This window comes from Triticum aestivum, chromosome 5B, assembly GCF_018294505.1.
Source record: "Triticum aestivum cultivar Chinese Spring chromosome 5B, IWGSC CS RefSeq v2.1, whole genome shotgun sequence".
In the NCBI taxonomy this organism is placed as follows: Eukaryota; Viridiplantae; Streptophyta; class Magnoliopsida; order Poales; family Poaceae; genus Triticum; species Triticum aestivum.
This window is the reverse complement of record NC_057807.1, coordinates 342,138,956-342,162,439: the sequence shown is the minus strand read 5'-3', so window position 1 is coordinate 342,162,439 and position 23,484 is coordinate 342,138,956. Positions and strand designations below refer to the sequence as shown.

At 50.5% G+C, this 23,484-nt stretch overlaps 2 protein-coding genes across 2 annotated transcripts; both read left to right on the top strand.

Moving 5' to 3' along the window:
- The first annotated feature begins 1,515 nt into the window (after nt 1-1,515).
- Nucleotides 1,516-2,491, top strand: LOC123111759 (subtilisin-like protease SBT1.5). Its single transcript, XM_044532615.1, has one exon. It carries the CDS (start codon nt 1,522-1,524, stop codon nt 2,185-2,187), a length of 666 nt encoding a protein of 221 aa, XP_044388550.1. The 5' UTR covers nt 1,516-1,521; the 3' UTR covers nt 2,188-2,491.
- Nucleotides 2,492-10,398: 7,907 nt separating this feature from the next.
- On the top strand, nt 10,399-12,450 carry LOC123111758 (subtilisin-like protease SBT1.1). The gene has a single exon (XM_044532614.1). It carries the CDS (start codon nt 11,012-11,014, stop codon nt 12,284-12,286), a length of 1,275 nt encoding a protein of 424 aa, XP_044388549.1. The 5' UTR covers nt 10,399-11,011; the 3' UTR covers nt 12,287-12,450.
- Nucleotides 12,451-23,484: the final 11,034 nt, after the last annotated feature.

Here is a 23,484-nt window from a genome sequence, read left to right as displayed (position 1 = left end):
GGGAGGAAGGGAGATGGGGGGACTAGGTGGCGGTGGCTAGGGTTGGCCCCCGAGTCGCCTCGGAGGAGACGACGCCAACTCGACGGTTTCTGCATCACGGACTGGAACATCCCTCGGTTAATTAGTGTAACCCGGTGACAAATTAGGCGGTTAGTTTCGTCCCTCTCCTTTTTTTTGAGGGAAGGCCATCATGGCTAGCTTTATTGATTTAACATAGGCATTACATCGTCCACAAGCGAAGAGATCAGACAACCCCGGGGCTCGTCTGTCCAGTTTAAAGAGGTCTTATTACAATAAGAAAAGTTAGCTAGCACATGCGCCGCTTGATTGGAAGAACAAAAACAATGCTTGAAGACAACCTTCCCTATTAAAGAAGAAACATCCACACATTCCGCGAAAATTGCTGTTGCAGCATCCCACCATCTAGATTGTCCATCACAAAAGTTTATGACGTTTAAGGAATCTGATTCCGCCTCCACACGAGGAAACCCTAGGGAGTTTGCAAACACTAGACCATCACGCATCGCTGTTGCTTCAACCATCATTGCATCTGCAACATGAGGTATATATTTGCATTGTGCTGCCAAAAAGTTCCCTTTATCATCTCTAATTACAGCTGCCGAAGCTCCTGCACTTTCATCTGCAAAATAGGCCGCATCAACATTTACCTTTATGAACATGAGGTCTGGTTTCGTCCACTTCATCTCCCTATTATCATTCTATTTGTGATTAGCTTCATGATAATTACTAGCAATTGCCAGGACAGGCATATGCCACCGCGCGGGATGTGGTGGTCTACCATCATGAGTGAGTTCACGTCTTATCCACCATAAGTACCAGCTGCCCATCATAAGAGCTTGTTTGACAGTAATATTCGGTTTCAGTGACAAGGGTAAATCTGGTACAAGGAGTAGATGTTCCAATATAACTGACCCTGAGCGATCAATACTTCGTAGCACAAAATGAGAATGTTAACTGAAAGCCAGTGCGCTTGCATGCATGCGGTGTGTCTTTTAGTAGTGTAACTCGGTGGAGACAAGGCAAAGCTTCAGGAAAAGACAAAAGGCTAGTAGTGGAGGCCGTTTCATTATTTGCATTTTTCGTTCGCAAGCCTGTTTCATCACAAATAATGGAGCTCCGAATGACCAAGTGGCTACGTCCAAGACTTGAAATGGAGATTTATTTTGCTCATCAAAATTCATTCATGTGGCATCAAAATTTTGTTTGGGGTCCATTTAGCTGCCACTAGCTGAGGATTAGTCTGGAAGGAAGCCACGTCTGCTATCCACTAGCTGTAGCTGAGCCACCATGATGATATATTTAGCTAAGAGAGATGGTAATGCAAGCTTAGAACTAAGATAGAAAATATTTTTCTCTTGGCGATGCGACGCAAATATTTTTTCTCTTGGCGATGCATTTTCGTGCTGATCTGAGCTGAGCTGCTCAAGCCCCCTATAAAACCCATCACTCAAATGCAACCCTCCACTGCAACCACAACCTCACTCACACACCAATTCAACAATGGCTTCCATGACCCCCATCCTCTTGCGCTGCTCCCTGCTACTTCTCCTCCTTGTCCAGTCCACGCACTCCTCCGTAACCCCGAAGCCTAAGAACGCCATTGCCGAGGAGCACGAGCAGGCTCATCCTTCCAGCTCGAGCACCTACATCGTCCTCACCAACCACCTCGCCAAGCCATCCAAGTTCGACACCCTCGATCGCTGGTACGCGTCCATGCTGGGCAAGAACTCCAACCGCATCCGCTACACCTACGGCACTGTCATGCATGGTTTTTCCGTTCGTCTCACGGACGGCGAGGCCCAGCGCATGGCCACCGTCCCCGGCGTGTCCCGCGTGTACAAGGACAGGCTGTACCACATCCATACCACGAGGTCGCCGTGGTTCATGGGCCTCCACGACGACTTCGGCGCGTGGCCGGACGCCGAGTTCGGCGACGGCGTCATCATCGGCTTGGTGGACACCGGCATCTGGCCGGAGCGCGCTAGCTTCAGCGACGCCGGGCTCAGCCCCGTCAGGTCCACCTGGAGGGGCAAGTGCGTGGACGCCCCTGGGTTCAACGCCAGCTTGTGCAACAACAAGCTCGTCGGCGCCAAGTCCTTCGTCACAGCCGATTCGAGTCCGAGGGACGTCGAGGGGCATGGAACGCACGTGGCGTCAACGAGTTAATTGCACAGAAGTACCACAATTCAGGCATCACATGCAGATTGGTACCACGATTGCTAATTTTTGCGTGTCAGTACCAACATTGGTCCAAATTTTTGCAAATTGGACTAAAACGCGTATTTATACGTATTGACGCCCGATCCGACAGGTCGGGCCCACCCGTCAGGTGCCACGCTGGCCAATCGGCGCGTGCCCGCGTGCTGACTAGGACGAGCCGGTGCGCTGCTGTCCTAACCGGCCCGGTCGCACCAGCTCCAGTCCGGCCGCACCATTCCCCTCCCCCTCCTCCTCCTCGCTCGAACCCTAGTCCATGGCGTCGGCGATTCCGCCAGTCTGCGGCGAGGGCGTCCACGGCGGCGGCGAGGGCGTCCACGGCGTCGGCGAGGGCGTCCACGGCGTCGGAGAGATGCCGTTCTGGCCTCCTAGCGGAACGGTTGGCGTCGACGTGGATGGCGGCGACGAGTCCAGCTCCGCGTACTCGACCGACGACGAGGAGTCGATGTTACTCACCATGGAGCAGCGGTTGCGGTTGGCGCATCGGTGGGTGGCGAACCCTAGCAGCAGCCATGAGTTGACGCATGGACTTGGCGGCGTGCTGTAAGTACCCTTGTCCTACTCCTCTGATTCATCCAATTGGGCATTTTTAGGGTTTGTTCATCTTCTGCTTTATCTAGTTGGGGATTAGGTTTTATCCAATTGAAGTGACTAGACTAACCTAGTAACATAGTGTATTGCACTCTCAATTTAGTTCAATTACTGTGGCTCTCCAAATTGTTCTGTACTGTCTGGTACTGTAATTTAAGTTGTTTTGTACTTTACTGTTGCTCTCCAAAATTTGCTTTTGTGCTAAATTAGTAAATAATAGACTTACAGGTTACTTTAAATTGTAATGTACTGTGTTGTTGCTCTTCAAATTAAGAGTAATTATAATGAATAAATGAAATTTAATCTTTTTCTGTAGTTTGGATGAAGACATTTGGCAAGTAAGGATCCATTTTGATGCAAGAGAACCATTGGAGATGAAGTTGTGTCGTTCAGATATTACTTATCTGAATTTGGTTGCAGTGATGGAAACCCAAGGATTTAATGCATATGATTGTTTGTTTCACATTGAAAATCCATCTTTAGGAGAGAAAGGGCTGGATTTGGTAGACAGTCATGCAGAATTACAGATGATAAAGAGGAAGATCCAGGACAAATTGGTGCTTAATTTGCTAGTCAGGGCTTGTCCACCCCCTGATACTGATTTTGAGAGGCAGCATTTTGAAAAGCCAGACTTGTCCACTGTGGTGTACCAAGAGCCTGTTGTTTATGATCTGAGTGAGCCTCCTATCTTAGCTGTTGATCAGGAAGGAGTAGTCTTTGAGAGTCAATGTAGCACACATCACCCTGTTGCTCCTGCTGGTGTTTGCACACAAGAAAGCAGAAATGCAACTAACAAGTTGAAAGCAGTTTTGGAAGAAGAAGAAGAGGGATATCAAGGATTTGAGGCTTATGAGGACAGTGATTCCTCTGATGAGGATGGTCAAATTGGAAGTTACCCTAATTACATGGTTGATGAAGAAGATGTAGAGGTGGAAGAGGGAAAGAGGCAGAGAGAGCTAGAAGTACAAGAGGAAGAATCAGATGATGATCAATCAGAAGAGGAAGAAATGCTGCATTATGAGGGTGACACTGAAGTTGAGGACCCATTTGAGGTAGAGGAAGATAGGACTTTTGAACAAGAAGAAGAAACTATAGTTGAACCTGTAAAGAAGAAGCAGAAGCTGCCAGTTAGAAGAGGCCCAACCACTAGGTCACATTGTAGTGAGCTACCAGAGGTTGAACCTGATTTCAGACCATCATCAGATGAAGAAGAGGAGGGGTTGTTGAGGGAGAGTGATGATGATGGTTTTCAGCCACTCTCTTTTGTCCTACGAAAGAAAAGGAAGAGTAGGGCAAAGAAAAGGCCTCCTAGGAAGTGGTACAATGAGAAAATGGAGCAACCACATGAGCAACTGTGTATGAAGTTGTGTTTTAGGGATCAGCATCAATTCAGAGAAGCTTTGTTGAATTTGCACATCACCCAGGCCAGGAATTTCAGGTATCACAGGAATTCAGATCAGAGGATAATTGTTGAGTGTACAGATAAAAAATGCCAGTTCTTAATGGTGGCAGCAGTTATAAAAGGGGAGAAAACATTTGTAATTAAGAAGATGAGACTAGAGCACACTTGCCCTAGTACCACTGAGACCACCAGGGTTAGTGCTAAGTGGCTAGCACAGAAATATGAGCATCTCTTTAGATCTGATATAACTACTGGTATTCAGACTATAATTGATGCATGCAATGAAAAATATGGTGTAGATGTGCCCAAGTGCATGGCATATAGGGCAAAGAACATAGCTATTGATGCTGTGTTAGGAGATCACAGGAAGCAATATCCTAGGCTTAAAGACTATGCTCAGACTGTCATGGACACAAACCCTGGGAGTAGAGTAATAGTCACTACTGTTACTCCAGTACCTAATGCAAAAATACCCCACCCAGGCCCAAGATTCCATGCCATGTTTTTTTGCCTTAATGGAGCAAGGGAGGGGTTTCTCAATGGGTGTAGGCCTTTCATTGGTTAGTTCTTGAACCTTGTGTGAACCATTTACATATTGTAGAGTACTCCATATTGTATCTCACTTGGAAATGTTGATTATGCAGGTGTTGATGGATGCTTCATTAAGCTCACTACAGGTGCTCAACTACTTGCTGCCACTGGTAGAGATGGCAACAACAACATATATCCACTGGCATTTGGCATAGTTGGTCAAGAGGACACTCAGAGTTGGTGTTGGTTTCTACACCAACTGAAAATATGCCTAGGGGGAGAAGTGGGCAAGTTTGGAACTTATACTATAATGTCAGATAGACAAAAGGTATGTTTGTGTTTGCATATTTCATTCTGTTTTGAACAAGTGTTTGCATTAGCTTAGATTTTTAAATTGTTTGTAGCTTAGACTTGTTAAATTGTTTGTGTCAGGGGTTATTGAATGCAGTGAATGCTGTGTTTCCAAGTTGCAACCAAAGATTCTGCCTTAGACATTTATATGCAAATTTCCAAAATGCTGGGTTTAGGGGTGAAGATCTTAAGAAGTGCATGGATAATGCTAGCTATGCCTACAATGAACACAAATTTAATATTACAATGAATGATCTTAGAGCTGAAAGTGAGGAAGCTTGGGAGTGGCTTACTGCAATACCAAAAAAAACATGGGCAAGGCATGCATTTGACACAAACTGCAAGACTGACTTGGTAGTGAACAACTTGTCAGAGGTGTTCAACAAGTACATTCTAGATGTTAGGAGAAAACCTATAAGGACAATGTGTGATGGGATAAAAGATAAGCAGATGGTGAGGTGGCACATGAAGAGAGAGAGAGTGTAAAGGAAGCAAGATGGGAGATAACACCTCATTACAGTGAGAAGCTAGAGATTGAGAAGGAGAGGGCCAGATACTGCAAGCCAATACAGGCAGGGGTCAACTTATGGCAAGTTACAAGTGGGCAGCAAACACATGCTGTCAACCTGGAACTTGAGACTTGTGGATGCAGGAAGTGGGACCTTAGTGGCATACCTTGCAACCATGCCATCTCTGCAATAAACAAGGCTAAAAGGAAACCAGAGGATTATGTCAGCAAATTCTTCAAGAAAGATTTTTATGCTGCAGCTTATGAACCAATGATCTTTCCTGTGCCTGGTGAGCATGATTGGACAAGGACCCCTGGTCCAGACATAGAACCACCTGCATTCAAAATCAAGAGAGGAAGAAGGAAAGAAAAGAGGATCAAGGGCAAATTTGAAGTACCAAAGCCAAAAGAAACTTCAAGAATGGGGACCATAACATGTGGCAATTGTGGTCTCCAAGGGCATAGGTACACAAACTGTCTTAAACAGTTGAAGCCTGAGCTAGCTTTGAGGAAGAATAAGCATGTGGTAATAATTTTTCACCTTCAAATATACTAATGTTTTCTTTCTTGTACATTTCTTTCTAGCATTATTAAATGTTTCCTTTTCTTTGCAAGGCTAATCCAAGTACCTCACAGCCAAGAGCTGCTGGTCCTTCTACTGCACCAACAACAAGACAACCAAGACCTGCTGCTTCTGCTCCTACACCACCATCATCTGCAAGAAGAGGAGCTGGCAGAGGAAGAGGAGCTGCTACTTCTACTACAACACCACCATCTGGAAGAGGAAGAGGAGCTGGCAGAGGAAGAGGAGCTGCTACTTCTACTACAACACCATCATCTGGAAGAGGAAGAGGAGCTGGCAGAGGAAGAGGAGCTGCTACTTCTACTACACCACCACCATCTGGAAGAGGAGCTGGCAGAGGCAGAGGAAGAGCTGGAAGAGGTGCTCCAATGCCATTCATTGCCCCAAGGCAATATGCTGACATTCCTACTGATGGCACACACACTGGATGGATGTCCTACTTCACTGCTAGCATGGGAGGTGGAGGAGCCATGTAATGTCAAATATTGTGGTGTTATTTTGGTTAAACTTGATGCTTGAGGTGGAGTACTGGTGGAGTACTCTAGTAATGTTGAACTTGATGCTTGTAATGTTGAACTGGATGGATATGTGGTTGAACTTTAGGTGATTATCTGAATGTTGAACTTTAGTTGGTTATCTGAACTTGCTACTGGATGCTGGTAATGAGAGTTGATTGTGACAAATCAGTACCACATTTGCAGATTATTGTGACAAATCAGTACCAATTCTGCCGCTAGCTGTTGCATGTCAGTACCAATATTGGGGCATCACATAACATGCAGTACCACATTTGGGGATTCTGACATGTGAGCCATCCACCTTTCCTACTATTAAAGTGTGACAGCACAAGATCTCACAGCAGTGTGGGGATGAAACTAGGGTTCATCCGCGCAGCCAAGGACAAATCTCAGAGGCGAGGCGCTGACTGGGGCCGGCGGCGGAGAGATGTCGTGGTCGTCCAGTGCCGGGTCCGCTCCCGGATTTCGTCGAGCTGCAGGAAGGAGGGGGGAGGAGTCGCGCTCGCCGGTGCGCTACCGCGAGAACCCAATGGCATACGAGCCTCCGGTGATGTGCCACTGTTCAACTCCGAGGAAGGCGCCAAGATGGATCTCCTGGAGCAGGCAGAACCCTGGTAGGAGGTACTACAGCTGCGTGGATGCTATGGTGAGTGCTGTTTTTTCCCTAATTTTCTTCCTCTTTCTTCTGTGCAATAATTCTTGGCAGCATGGTGAATTTGCTTGTGTATCTTAATAGCACGGTGGCTGTGGATTTGTGCAATGGCATGATGATCCATTGCCCACATTCTGGAGTGAGCTCATTGGGGATCTGCATGATGAAGTATGGAGGCTTAAAGGTGCAACTGTTGCTAGATCTGAAGATCAATTTCCAATCCTGACTCCAAGTGAAGATGATGGCACAAGGGAGGCCATGTTTCTGTCTCTGCAAACTCAACTCAGAGAGAAGAATGCAGAGATTGCAGGGATTAGGGCCAAATTTCACAATGTGTTGTTTCTTTTCACTATATTTGTGCTTGGCTTAGTTGCAGGCAAGATATTAAGTTAGTTAGTTGCTTCAATTGTAGCCAAGTTGTAATGGATCAAGTTGTAATGGATCAGTGAAGTTATCTTCTGATGCAATGAGATTTAGTGAGTCTTGTTCCTCTTTTATTGCAATGTACTGTCTGGTTTGCTGCAACATTGTCATAATGTACAATCTACATAATCAGCATAACCATAGCAATACATAACCATACATAATAAGAAACTGATCCATACATAGCAATACCTAACCATTGTTCACAATACATAGAGGAGTTCCACTTCAAATGCATAGTTCATCCTTTTCTCACAAAAGGATGAATAGCATAACTACTACATACATACACAGCCATAGTTCACCATTAGTACAAGCATACAGTACACAACATTAGTTCCTAGATGCTAGGTCATTACACAACCATCATTCCCAAAAGGTCAGCAATGCCACTAATCTCATTTCATCTTCTTCACTTCTCCAAGATGGCTTGAATCCCCCTGAACTTCTCCTTCAACTTTTCATTCTGAAACTCTAACTGCCACTTCTCTTCAATATGCTTTTTATTTCCCTTAAGCAGATCAGCAACCTGAAGCTTCAACTCTAGCTTCTCTTGGGTGAGCTTCTCCTGACACTTAGTTAGCTCTGCATTCTTCAGCTCCAAATTCATACTAGCTTCAGTAAGCACTTGCTTCTCTTTCATTTTGTTCAACTTCAAGTTCTGAATGACTGTTGCTTGAGCTCTTGTTAGGTTGAGCAGCACCTCATACTTCTGAGTAAGTTGCTGGGTCTCTGCATCTTTCTTTGCCATCTTTGCCTTCATATCATCAGTCAGTTCTTTTCTTACCTCCTGCTGATATATAATGGCAGACTGCAGATGCCTGAAATCCACCACCTTATCTTCCTGGAAGTTCATCAGCTCATGCACATCTTGGACTAGCTTGTCATAGTTGGCCTCCAGCTTGTTCTTCTCTTCTGTCAGATGGTGGATAGTGAAAGAATTCTCAAGATTGTCATTCACCCTAGCACTTTTGGCATCTTCAACCATTGCCCATAGCTTCAACAATGCATTCTGCATTGTTGGGGGCCACTGGTGATCAACCCATTCAACAAAGCCACAATTGCTACCTTTCTGCAAAAACAATAACAACAACAAAACAGTTCATACAGCAAGTAATTACACAAAATCACTGCAGTTGCCAAAAAGAATGTCTAAATTTAGCATCAGACCACTAAATTTAACAAGAGGAGCAACCACTTGAGTAGCTGACTGACTAGGTTCAGCCATTGTTCTAATGCAAAATATACTCATGCTTCACCTAAATACGCTACTCTAACCACTATGAATCAAAATGTTGACACCAAGCAGAGTACTCCAGCAAACAGAGTTTAATATGGCACTGACCAAGTAAGAAAAAAAATCAGTATGCCTACAATCCTACAATACATACCGACTGTGCACATGCTAAAAACCTCCTGCCTGTGTCTGTTCCTTCAAAGGCAACAAGCCTCTCAGATGCCATGCCGTGCTTCTCGCATGGACACATCACATCCAGCTCAAGCCCCTTGTAATCTGGATCTTCAATGGTGAAAGGAACCTGCAGAAGCTCGCACAAAGACAATGGCCAAATCAAAACCTAGCGAAATCAACCAAATCAAGAAATCCCAGATATGAAACCCTAACCCTAACCCTGTACTGACCTCGTTCAGACCGTCTGTGGAGGAAGAATGCATGTACGGGGGGCTAGAATGGTCGTCGCTGCTTTCGTCCTCCAAAACCATGGCGACGACGGGGCGGTGCGGCGGCCGGCCGGCTGTCGGGACGCGGTCGGCGGCGATGGAGGAAACGAGCGAGGAGGAGGAGGGGGAGGGGAATGGTGCGGCCGGACTGGAGCTGGTGCGACCGGGCCGGTTAGGACAGCAGCGCACCGGCTCGTCCTAGTCAGCACGCGGGCACGCGCCGATTGGCCAGCGTGGCACCTGACGGGTGGGCCCGACCTGTCGGATCGGGCGTCAATACGTATAAATACGCGTTTTAGTCCAATTTGCAAAAATTTGGACCAATGTTGGTACTGACACGCAAAAATTAGCAATCGTGGTACCAATCTGCATGTGATGCCTGAATTGTGGTACTTCTGTGCAATTAACTCGGCGTCAACGGCTGCAGGCTCCGAGGTCCCCGGGGCCAATCTCTTCAAGTTCGCGGGCGGGAGAGCGAGCGGCGTGGCGCGCAAGGCGAGGATCGCCATGTACAAGGCGTGCATTCCCATGAAAGACTGCCCTAACTCGACCCTTGCCGCGGCGATCGACGCCGCGGTGAGCGACGGCGTGGACCTCATCTCCATCTCCATCGGAGACACCGCGAGACCCTTCTACGACGACCTCCTCGCCGTCGCCACGTTCGGCGCTGAGCGCAGAGGCATCTTTGTCGTCCTGTCGGGCGGCAACTGTTGGAAAACGGCTACGTCAGCACCTGCCTGACCGGTTCTCTCGGCGGCTCCCTCCTTCTCGCCATCATGCACGCACGCATAGCTTGCGTTGGTTACGCACGTCGCCCCCGAGTGGCGCTCGTGCCCGTTGTACTACCACCTGTATATAATGTACCTGATGAGATGAATCAATATAGTGAACATTATCACTAAACAACTTGGTAATCAGAGCCTCTCCAGAGCCATGAACTCCGGCGACTCCTCCTCCTCCTCCTCCGGCGATCTCGCGGGCACCACTCTCCTCTCCTCCGATCCAGCACTCACCTCCCCCATACCCCCTGCCCCAACCCCGGTGACCACCTCGCCCGAGCTCATCGCCCCCGTCGCCACAGCTCCACCTGCCGCGACCTCCTCCGCCATGACTCTGCTTCCTCCCCCGATCCTTCCCGATGCTGCGGCCTCCTCATCCGCCGCCGTCCCCTCCACCGAACGCGGCGCCGCACTTCGTCTCTCCTGAGACGAGCGCAGTACTCCGCCATGCGCAGATCGCCTTGGGTGAGGGCGCGAAACTCGGCGGAGAGATGGACCGCTTGAGCGGGCTGGTTCGCGAGGAAGAACTCCCGGAGCTTGTCCCAGGCGACGAAGGCGGTGTTCGCCTCGCCGCGGATGACCTCGTAGGGACCGTCGGTGATGGTGGAGTAGAGCAGCAGGAGGAGGGTGAGATCTGTGTGGCGCCACCTGTATATAATGTACTCTGATGAGATGAATCAATATAGTGAACATTATCACTAAACAACTGCAACGACGGCCCGAAAGCGTCATGTATAACCAACGTGGCCCCGTGGATGACGACCGTCGGCGCCGCCACCACGGACCGGGTGTTCCCGGCGACACCCCGGCTCGGCAACGGGGTGGTGCTCACCGGGCAGTCCCTCTACAACATCCCGTTCTCCCAGGGCGCGGGCATGATCCCGCTAGTGCGCAGCGACTGCGACGAGGATGACCTGACGCCCGACAGGGTAATGGGCAAGGTCGTGGTGTGCTCCCAGGGTGGAGTAGCTTCGGCTGACGTGCAGAGAGCGGGCGGAGCCGGGATAGTTTCCACCGATAGTGGGGAACAGTTCTTGGACACGGTAATGGCCGAACCCTTCAACCTTCCCGGTCTCCAGCTCAGCTCCACCGGCGGCAAGAAGCTGGCCGATTACATGTCGTCCGTGGCGTACCCGGTGGCGTCCTTCAACTTCACCTGCAACACGGTCACCGGCGAGAACCGGGCGCCGATGGTGGCGGGCTTCTCCTCGCGGGGACCCAATCCGATTACCCCCGAGATTCTGAAGCCGGACGTCATCGCGCCGGGATTGAACGTCCTCGCGGCCTGGTCAGGTGCCGCCTCGCCATCTAACCCGCGGAGGTTCGAGTACAACATCCTGTCGGGGACGTCGATGGCGTGCCCGCACGTGGCCGGCGTGGCGGCCCTGATCAAGAAGCGGCACGGCGACTGGACGCCGGCCATGATCCGTTCGGCGCTGGTAACGACCGCCGGCCCGCTTGACATGAACGGCAGGGAAATCGTGGACAGCGGCAGTGCCGTCGGCGCCGCCGTCATGGGCGCGACGCCGCTGGCGGCCGGGGCCGGGCTCGTGCTCCCGCGGCTCGCCATGGGCCCAGGCATGGTGTACGACGCCGGCACGCAGGACTACGTCGACTTCCTCTGCACCCTCAACTACACGGTGGAGCAGATGCAGCAGTTCGTGCCGGAGCTAAGCAAGTGCGAGAGGACGATCCCCGGCGGCGTGGCCAACCTGAACCACCCGTCGTTCGTGGTGGTGTTCGACGGCCGCACCCGCGTCCGCACGCTGATGCGGACGGTGACCTTGGTGTCGGCGCGCCCCGAGAGGTACAACGTGACGGTCGCCGCGCCCGACGGGGTGAAGGTGACCGTGACCCCGGCGACGCTGGAGTTCAGGTGGCCGAAGGAGAAGAGGAGCTACAGCGTGCAGTTCAGCAGCGAGGCGGGGGCGAAGGTGAGGACGGCCGGCACGTGGGAGTTCGGCCACATCGCCTGGGAGAACAGGAAGCATCGGGTCAGGAGCCCCGTCGCCTTCAAGTGGGACAACTGATGCCATGCATGTAGGCCGGAGCACGTACTACGTACTGTAGTAGAATAAGAGTGAGTCTGATTGTCTGAACTCTGAGAGACTTGAGAGTTGGTGTGTAATGAAAAAGAAGGAGAAGAATCAGCATTTGATTGTGGTGGACTTGTGATGAGGAGAAGGGAATAATCATCATGTTATTTTTCTCCTGTCCAATTGCATCTACTCCCTCCGTTCCTAAATATTTGTCTTTTTAAAGATTTCAAATGCAGTACCACATGCAGATGTATATAGACATATTTTGAAGTGTAGATTCACTCATTTTGCTTCGTATGTAGTCACTTATTGAAATCTATAGAAAGACAAATATTTAGGAACAGCGGGAGTAATTTCGTATGGATCATCGTCCAACTTCATGTAATGGAATCATACATAGTTTCAATCCATAGACCCGCATTTACATTTTGCACGGCTCTCTCAGTGGCTGACCATGCATATTACCTTGGTGATGCGTTCATGTTTAGCTAGGTAGACTGGTAGAGTACTTGAGATTGTAGTATCATGTACGGTACTGTATGTCATACGTCTTAACTTGTTGATGACCTGTTCGGGCATGCGCCAGACTAAAGTATGTGCTGGAAGTATTGGATCATTTCATCATATCCACCTTTGATTACAAGGGTGTTTGAAGTATTTGATCATTTCATCATATGCACCATTGATTTGAAATACTACTCCCTTTGTCTCATAATATAAGAGCGTTTTTGACATTATGCTATTGTGGGACGGAGGGAGTAGCTAACATCGTCCAGTACGATTGATTTGTCTTTCATAGTACTCTCTCCATTTCCTTTTACTCAGTGCATTATTTATTCGGTTTGGCTGAGTTTTAAGAATGTCTTGTTCACTTTCCTGGCGGTTTGATTATTCGGTTTGGCTGAGTTTTAAGAATGTCTTGTTCACTTTCCTGGCGGTTTGATCATCACGCCTGAGATTCGTGTTGGCGCTGTATTTTGGGTGCAATGTGGGGTGTGTGGTTTGTCTCGGCAACCCATTTGCATGAGTTGGGCTATGTGGGCTTCCTTTTCTTTTCTTTTTAACCATCCAAAGAAGAAAAGAGGTGGATTCCAGCATGTCAATGCTTCTGCTCGAATGCTATCAATGACTTTGTGGGCTGGGCAAGGAGACTAGTTGTTGGGGATATAACCTCATGGTATAACCCGCCCGTTTAGAACTGGGTTATCCAATGGCGGCCTGAAGAGCAAGACACGAGATGGGCTATGGCGATCAAAACCTCAAGGCTTGCAGGGTGACTCGTAGAGTGGGCCGGCTCACGGCCCAGCACTTGAGACGGTGGCTCATCATCAGAAGAACGCCGTAGTTCTTTTACTTGGGAAACAAGACAAATAAGGAAACAGACTAGGGCACGGGTTGTACTACGACTCGGACTCTATTGTAAGCACAGGGCCTCAACAGGGAGCCCCTGAGGCAGAAAGACTAGGTTACACGCTCTCGAGTACTAGGTTAGCCAAGACGCACCCTTGTAATCAAGATCATCATCATCAATATCAATCAAGCAAGAGTAGAGGCTTTTACCTCCACCGCGAGGGGCCAAACCTGGGTAAACCCTTGTCTCTCGATTCCGATCAACCCCGTTCAAGCTACTACTTAGCGGCGATGGCCTCACGGCTAAGTCCTTTCATGAGGACATCTGTCGTGACAAAACCACGACAGTTTGCACCCACTGTGGGGCTATCGCTCGGTGGTGTTGAGTTCTTGAAGGGAGCTCTCTCAGGGATAGAAGGATATGCGATCGACCGCATGACCAAGAGTCGCCGCGGCAAGCTCTACATCGACGATTTAGGCTGGGGCCCCGAGGCCAACTCAATCGAGTAGGGTACCGGGCCCCCTTCAGCAAGATCCACGTCTCCATCTGCAAGATCGGCGAGCCAGGACCCGAGCCGGACATATGCATCAACATCGTCGAGACGGCTCAACGCGCACAACCCGCCCGGGCTCAAGCCGGCCGGAGCCATGTCTTCGTTGGCTTCACCCAGGGCGTCGATCTCGCAGACAACTCCGCGTCTGGAGGCGACACCCTGGTCTACTCTGATTGCGAACCATCGGTTGGGGGAAACAGAGTTGATCCGCCCACTGCATGAAGGTAGGCTTGGGGGCTACTCTGATAATGAGCCGGCCACGGTCAACCATGAGCTGCCCCGTTGGACCGCCGTCTACATGGCAGGCACTGCACCTGCTCTTAACTCCACCGCATCAGGCGCCATGGATGGAACCGGCGCGTCAGTAGCTGACCCCAGCGCGTCTGGCCTAGTAAAAACACCGACTCAAGTTCTCACAGAGCTGGTCGCCTCGCTGACAACACTCCTTGAGTCGCCCTTAACGGTGGAGAATCAGGAAGAGCGCAATGTAGAGATAACTAAAATCCGTGAGCAAATGGTAAAAGCTCAGGAGTATATCAACGCTGAGAGCGCTCGCATGGTGCAACTACAAGCCCAGTGAAGCAGAAGGCCTGAGGACAGAGGCATGGCGCATAGGCCTCCGCCAGAAAGCTTCTGAGGTGGTTCACAGGAGACTACATGAGAGTCGCCTGCTCCCCGGTTTTGAATCCACATGCCTGTTCAACACACCTGCACCAGGGGCCGGGACGAGCACCCTCACGGCACGAGTTATACCCCAATTGAACCGGGGCATGCCCCAATATGGCGATGGCAGGCTGGCTCCGGCTCAGCCTCGCCAGCCAACTCAACAACGTCAGCTTGAGCCGACCCAACACCCGCCGCCTGTTCGGATGACTTTGGACTGTTTCCTATCCTATTGATAACCTGTTAGAAGCGGCTACTAACCTCGCCGCACTTTTGATCACAAGGAATACCCCTAGTAGAGAGGGAGGCTTTGTATGTCATTGGGATGTTGAAGACTGCAGTGGCCCAGCAGGCGAACTACTCCTATAGCCAGCAGCGGCTCAACTCCACCCCGCATCCAAGTCGCAGCAGGAGCCGTCACGCTGAGGTGAGGTGCGGGGACGATGGTGGGCGTGGCTAACACGACGGCGAGGCCATTGGCATGCTCGGGATCTAGCAGAGGAGGCGGGGGAGAGCGCGAACGAGTGGGGGCAAGTGGGAAAGGGAACCGAGGAGGCCATAGGGAGGCGTCCTTATCCCCTCCCCGTTGGCGTGGCAATATGGGCCAATGCTCCCGGTCCGGCGGGGTCGCGCCCGGGCGCTCGATCGGATGACCAGTGGAGGAGGGAGACGACCGCGGGGGAGTGGGCTAGGCTCGGCTGGGCCTGTCCCTGTGGCCTAAGGGCCAAGGGCAGGGCCTTTTCCTTTTATTTTTATTTTTCTATTTTTTATTTTAACTTCTGTTTTTTTAATTTTCAAAAGTAATTTAGTTTTATAAAATACAAAACTAGCACCTTAATTAGTGTTATAAATGAGGCCACTGCCGCAATAACTTTGGCACTTAAATAAAATAGTTTGCAATTATTATAATTTAAAAAGCCTTTAAATTATTGTTTTGGCCCCTATTTTAATTATTTTAGGGCATTTAAACACTTTATAAAATGTTGGTTTCTCCACCATAATTATCTATGGATTATTGCCACATTATGAACATTTTAGTTTTCATGTTTGTGAATTTCTCAATTTCAAATTTGAAGTTGAATTCAAAGTGGAATTTGAAATGAGATATGGAACAAAGATGATCAAGCACTGTTTAGCAAAATGATTTAGCTTAATAAGAGAGGTTAGTGTAGCTCATTACACAGGGGTGTTAAAACCATCGACTCGCAATTGGGGTCCTTTTTTGTAGTTGTAGGTGCCCCAGTTGCAAGTGCATACTCGACTCGCAACTGGGGCTTGTAGTAGTGTAGTTGCCCCAGTTGCGGTGTCTACCCTTAACTCGCAACTACGGCTTTTTTGTAGTTGTAGTTGCTCCAGTTGCAAGTCCACCCTTGACTCGTAACTCAGGCTTTTGTACTTGTAGTTGCCCTAGTTACAAGTCCACCCCGGCTCGCAACTGGGGCTTTTGTAGTTGTATTTGCCCTAGTTGCAAGTCTATCTTTGACTCGCAACTAGGGCTTTCTATTCGTAGTTGCTCCAGTTGCAAGTCCACCCTTGACTTGCAACTCGGGCTTTTGTAGTTGTAGTTGCCCCAGTTGTAAGTCCACCCTTCACTCGCAACTGGGGGCTTTTTTGAAGTTGTTGCCCCAAATGCATGTCCGCCCTTCACTCGCAACTGGGTCTTGTAGTAGTGTAGTTGCGCCCGTTACAAGGTCACCCTCCACTCACAACTGGGGCTTCAAGTTGAAATTGCACCAATTGCTAGTCAACTCTCGAATCACAACATGGCCTTTGTAGTTGTATATAGGCGCCCAAGTTGCAAGACCACAATAGACTTGCAACTGGCCTTTGTAGTTGTAGTTTCCCCAATTACAACTACACCCTCGACACGCAACTGGGCTTATAGTAGTGTAGTTGCGCCCCAGCTGCATGTCCATCCTTGACTCACAACAGGGCCTTTATAGGGAGTCCCAATTGCTAGTCCAATCCCGACTAACAATCGAGCCTGTAATGGCAGTTGTCCTAGTTACAAATCCACGTTAAACTCGCAACCGGGCCTGCATATATCTTTTTGCTATCTCAGTTGCAACTTCAACCCCCAACTTTCTCCCAGTTTGTTTTTGTCATCCCAATTGTAGCTCAACACCTTTTGTTTTGTTATGTGTTTTTGTGGGCCCAACCCACTTTATCAAAATGTCCCACTTTGCAAGCCCATCTTCAACCCAAATTTGATATTTTATCGAAAGAAATGCAACCGAGCCTGGGGGACCCAACTTCTAGAGTGTTATGTTTTTTTTGAAAAAAGCCGGCAATTCACATGTTCTTTAATCCCCGACACTGTTGATTTTGTTTCTTAACCTCTTTTTCAAAATTTCGTTGTGGTATACAAAATGGGACGCACCATTTTTTTGAGTCACATCCTTTTGTATAATCGGTCTTTTTAGAAACATCTTAACATTTTTTTAGGAACATGTAAGGCCAGTTGGAGGGCAGAGACTTGGCGAAAAGTCCCAAGGCGATGACCATGGAGGTATGCATTTTTTGATGCTTATAATGATTGTTTACAACTATATTTGTGTTCTATTAAATGGGAAAAGTGGTTTCACTCTAGCGCTACATTTTGTTTATTTTGTTAAATGGGACATTTTTCTTCAAGACGTTGAGTATGAAGGAAAACATGTGAATGTCGATCTAACCGATAACTTGTCGTTTGAGGGATTGAAAACACTTGTAATAATTTTCGATGTGTTTTTATTCCCATAGTAAAAAATTAAGAGCAATTTTTTTTCTTATAAGCCACCTTTTTTTTCAATTTGCTGTAGTTCAGTAGGAGTAATGAGAGAAAATAAGGAAGAAGGACCATTTGGAAGCAAACAAAGAAGGTACCTACTCCTGTACTTATTTTCTGGCTTTTCAATCACAAAATTATAAACATTTGTTTTGTGGGTTTTTTTTGCACCCACTTTTTTTCTCATTGCTTTTCTTTTCATTAATCATATTCTCCCTTTTTTGTTGCACTACATAGATCAAGAGTCCACACAGAAACAAGCAAAGACACACCGAATCAAACAAGAGCAACAAAAAACAACTAAAACCTGTTGTCCCCGCAACAACTACAAGTCCCAGCAGCAATGACAAGGCTTTATCTTGATACAAATGTTGTTCATGAGCGGACGTTGCTGGACAAGACAACGTGTTGTTTCTCAAAAAAAAAAAAAACGTGTTGGGCTGGACAAAAAAAAGACAAGAAGCAAGGAAAGACGTCTATGGGTGGTCTACAAACAGTTGTGATGTCATCTTAGATGTGAGATAATATTTTTTTTAGAGAAAAGGCGATAGCCCGACTTTATAGATAAAGCCACTAGGCAGAGTTAAACCACCAAGGAAACACCACATAAGTTTAACCAAACACCACTAGGCTTTATCTTGATCTGTGAGATAATATCTCACATGTAGATGAGATATATAGATAGACCTGATGAAGAATTGGTGGAGGAACATGCTGATAACTTGTTCAACAACCTTTGTTGATCAGTTCGGTCAAAGGGTTGTGGAGCAGTAACATAGACGAAGTAGGCAATCCCGCTCAGATAGAGAAAGTAAATAAATGGACACAAAGAAGTAGGATATAACTTTGTTTATTAGTGATCATCAACTTTACATATAAAAAGGCTTGCACCTAGACGAAGACAACATAACTGACTAAAATCTATGCACATCCATACATGGCGAGAGAGCTCTCTTCTCTCTATATAACTAGGAGATGAAAGAATAAGAGCTCACTTTACATTAAGGGGGAACGTTCGGTCCAAATGGTGGATCATCGGCCGAGTCAGGGAGCAGCTATCGACCTATTAGTTTCACGACAACTACACATGTGTGTGTTAAAAAAACACATGTGTGTTGTTTGCAATCATTTACCATGCTCCTTCAAGTTGAAAAATGATGTAGTAATTAGTTTCGATCCTGACCGCTAGTCATAGCTGACATAGGGGGAGTGAGCCTAACTCAACTGGTTGGGGGAGTGGATGTACAAACCTAACACCTGAGTTTAAAATCTTCATGAAGGCGAATTTAGGTTCCTATTTATTCTTGAGAACCAAACTTTTTTGGTACTCACGTATTTATTGAGGACTAGGCTCGGTGCGTAGCTGAGATTAAAAATCCTAGTACTCATACTTAAAAGGCCGTATGCATCTCTAGTTGATGCACAGGTCGGGGAAGTGAAATTCTCCCCTATTTAAGCACTTAGACACGTTAGAGTAACTCTGGTATCGGGCGCAACCCCTCGCGTCGCTCCCACGAGCGACCGAGGGGGCGAACCCTAGCCGTCGGGGCTCGTCCGCCATCTCCCAGCTCCTTCCCTTGCCGCCGTCGGTGTGCGCCGCCGATCCGGTCGGCGTAGGCGGCAACGGGGATTTTCCTCCTCCTCGCTCAATGCCGTGCGGCGCGGGATGACGGCTTCAGTGATGACTGTCGGCGTTCTGGGAACGGGGGTCACCAGACTTGTCTGCCTGCGGCCTGCGGCGTGGCTCAAGTGGTGGCCCAGTACGACACATCTTCATCAACTCAAGCTCAAGACCCTCGCGAGGGGCCAAGCCTCGTGGGACTGACGACGCAAGGCTTCTCAGGAGCGGCCTCACCAGGCAGGCTCGCGAGGAGGCGGAGAGATCAAGGCAGGGGTACCTCGCGAGGTGCTCGTGATGCAAGCCATGACGATCGAGACCAGGCGGGCGCCAGGTGGGCGCCGGCCTGCGCAGTGTCCGTGTTTCTCTTTGGTGCAAAGGGGGCAAGCACAGGCGCGGAGTACCGAGGCAACAAGCAAAGGTTACTGTTTCGGTGCAACGAGACCAAGACTACCAGAGCGGCAGGATGGAGGTCACCGTGGAACCCAAGACGACGTCATTGGCAGTGCCTTTGGCAGTCGAAGACCAACTTTAGTCAGGATAACTTGTACTAGATGTTTCCCTTCAAAATGGCCGTTGTTGGCGCCCTTCCCGCTCAATATTTGGAAAGAGGACCAGGGCCTCTATATATAGAGCTAGCCACCATAGTAGAGGGCATTCATAGAGTTCCCATCAGATCCAGGGGCGATCGAACTCACCCAAGTAGTTCATCGCACCAGCCCAAGAACACCTCTCGCGAGGCTGTTCTTCCCTTGTACCGTTCATCATCAGCCCCTGAGGCAATCCACCACACCACATACTGGAGTAGGGTATTACACGACAACGGTGGCCTGAACTAGTATAAATCTTGCGTCCCTTGTGTTGTTCATCGTTTAGCTTAGATTCTCAGCGAGGCATTTGGACGTGGATCAGTAGGGGGAAGATCTTTGCGCGCACCCTAGAGTTTGAACCTTAAGGGTTTTGCCGGAACCTGATATCCGACATTTGGCGTGCCAGGTAGGGGTGTGCCGGAATCTTTCTTCCAATGTACCGCATTCGATCGTGCGTCGCATCCATGGCTGACGCCCGCTGAGCTCGCACCGAGCGTCGGGATGCTCTTGCCGCCAACATCGCCCAGACAGCTCCCGTCGGTGGGCCTCCCCGTTGTTCCCCGTCGCCTGCGGCCCACTCCGCCACCGGTCCGGCGGGGAACGAGCAGCAGGCGTCGTCGCTGCATCCCTCGATGCGGCGGGAAGGCCGCACCGCCACCCCGTCGCTGACTCCAGCTGGTTCGTTGTCGCACGCCCGTCGCGCTCCCACGGACGTGCATGCCGCGTTGCTCCTGGCACGTGAGCTCCTGCACTACCGTCCCATCGACGACCTCTACGAGGAGTGGCTCGCTCGCATCACCGAGCTCGTCAGCGCCACAAGGGGCTCCCCTGCGCCGTCCCTCTCACTGCCTCGCCCTCCGTCCTGCGCGGGCGATGCAGCTCAGGAGGTGCCTCCGCCATCTCCTCCCCAAGAAGGCACCCTGGTTCCAAGGCGCGCGGCCCCTGGACGAGACCCACCGCGTCTGGCGCCCGCGCAACAAGAAAGGAGTTGCCAAGAAATCCCTCGTCCCCAAGAAGGTGCGCGCGTGCTTCCTGCACCGGCACGCCATGATCGCATCCCTGCGCCAGCACGTCAAGACCCCGTGTTGCCCCCGGCGGTGGCGCGCGGAAATCCCCAGGAGCAAGCCCTGCATCAACAAAGAGCTCTGGTGGCCACCGCAGGCTGCCGCACCTTCACCACCGAGCTACGCAGTTTCGCCTGGCCGGGCAAGTTCAAGCCGAATCCGCCTCCTCGCTATGACGACACGGCCGACCCCGCGGAGTTCCTACAGCTCTATGAGCTGGGCATCGAAGCAGCCAACGGGGACGAGAAGGTCATGGCGAATTGGTTTCCCATGGCGCTCAAAGACGGTGCCCGCACCTGGCTCCTGAACCTTCCTCCCGGCATGATCTCCTCCTGGGACGAGATGCGCACCCGCTTCATCGCCAACTTCCAGGGCACTCGCAACTGTCCTCCGGTCGTGGGCGACTCGCGCCGCATCAAGCAACAGCCTGGGGAAACCCTGCAGAAGTACATCCAGCACTTCAACAACGCTCGCCTCAAGATTGCCAGGGTGACCGAGGAGGCCATCATCTCAGCGTTCTCCGATGGCGCCCATGACGTCAAGATGAAGGAGGAGCTGGCGATCCACGAAGATCTGTGCACATCTCTGGAGCTGTTCAACCTGGCGACCAAGTGCGCAAGGGCTGAGGAGGGACGCCTCTCCCTTCTTGAGCTCCCATCTACTGACCCAGAAGAGAAGAAAGCCAAGGCCAAGGACGTGAAGCGCAAAGGAGCAGCTGTGCTCGTAGCAGAGCCAGATACGAAGCGCGGCAGGGACTAGCCGGAGTCGTCCAAGGGCAGCCGGTACTGCATGTACCACGACCTCCACACCCACAACACCAAGGAATGCCAAGAGCTCAGGGCCGTGCGAGAAGGACGTGTCGGTCGACGCCTCGACCGCAGCGATTGGGGCTATGGCCGAGGAGGAGGAAGAGGTGGAGGACGATGGGACGACCGTGGCCCTCGCCAAGGGTGGCGTGACCGACCTCGCAAAGACCGCTGGCAGGACCAGCCTCGTGAGGGGGCTTGGAGGGATCAGCCTCGTGAGGATCGCCTGCAAGGCAACGCAGGCCTTCCTGCTCTGCCACCACCACCAAGAAGGAATCAAGACCATCATCAGGACGAGGGGGCTGGGGGCTTCCAGGAGCCACGTGCTATCGCTTGCATCTTGGGCGGTGCCCAGGCCCCAGCCTCTCAGCGCATCTTCAAGCAGTTTGCTCACGAGGTGAATGCAGTCCTCCCCAAGCTCGAGGCCACGCGCCCTCTCAGGTGGTCCACGTTCGCCATCACGTTCAGCTCAGCGGATCATCTCGAGTGTGCGGCAACAACCGGTGTCCTCCCAATGCTCTGTTCCCCAGTCATCAGCAATATGCAAGTCACCAGGACCCTCATCGATGGCGGCGCAGGACTCAACGTTCTGTCTGTCAAGACGTTCAACAATCTCCAAGTGCCATATGATCAGCTTCAGCCAACCAAGCCTTTCTCAGGAGTCACTGATGGCTCCACCACTCTGATAGGGCAGGTCCGCCTCACTGTCACCTTTGGACAGTGCAAGAACTACCGTACCAAGCTCATCGACTTCGACGTGCCCACATTCGCCTGCCGTATAATGCCATCCTCGGGTATCTAGCCCTGGCCAAGTTCATGGCAGTGACTCACCATGGCTACAATGTCCTCAAGATGCCAGGAAGCGGCGGAATCATCACAGTCCCCTGTGAAGAGAAGGATGCGGTGTGCTCTCTCGAGCGTGCCTTCCAAGCTGCATCAATCGAGGACCCAGACAGCAAAAGTGGGAACCTCCCCGAGGTAGCTCCCAAGAAGAAGAAAACATCACCCAGCTCAAGGCCTCAGGAGGCCGGCACCTCCGGTGGCACCGCGCTAGGATCCGTGCCTGTCCAAGGGGCGCCTCCCTCTGTCGCATAGGAAGGCGCGCCCGACGCCCTCCTCGGGCAAGGCTCGAGGGCTCTCTCCTGGAGGGCCACTGACTTTGCCAAGATCACGAGGGAGGCGCTCGGGCACCACTTGGAGGCGTGCTTCGCGGCACGTTTCCCTCAGGAAGGCACGAGGAAAGGAGGGCCCAACCCTCAGGAGTTCATCACCAAGGTCACTCAGGAGCTGCAGGAATCAAGAGTCATGCGCGACAACCACCGCCTATCCGGTGCAGTTCCCCATCCAGGCGAGGATGGCAGGATGCACGTCTGCATCGACTACCCAGGGCTCAACCGAGATGCTTCTCAGGAGCGTTTCTGGCCTTCGCGCATGGGACGTTGCAAGGGTCCACCTCACAGCTACATTCGCATGCCTTTTGGCCTGCCGAACGCGGCTGCTGCTCACCAGCGCCCGATGAGGAGTATTTTGGAAGCTCAGGTGTCCAGGCACCGCGCATTCCTGGAGGAGATGGAGATGGACCTTGAGGAGCCGCCTGGACCTCCAGAGCCTCCCGAGGCTCAGGGCCCCGAAGGCTCGTGAGGATTGGCTTCTTCACCACGCGTCATCACCTACTCCAACACTCGCTCTGCAATGATATCAGGTGACATCTTTCGAGTTTCATTTCAGCTGGGAGCGCCCTCAGGGCTGCATCATTCCCAGGTCGTGTGGGTCTGTC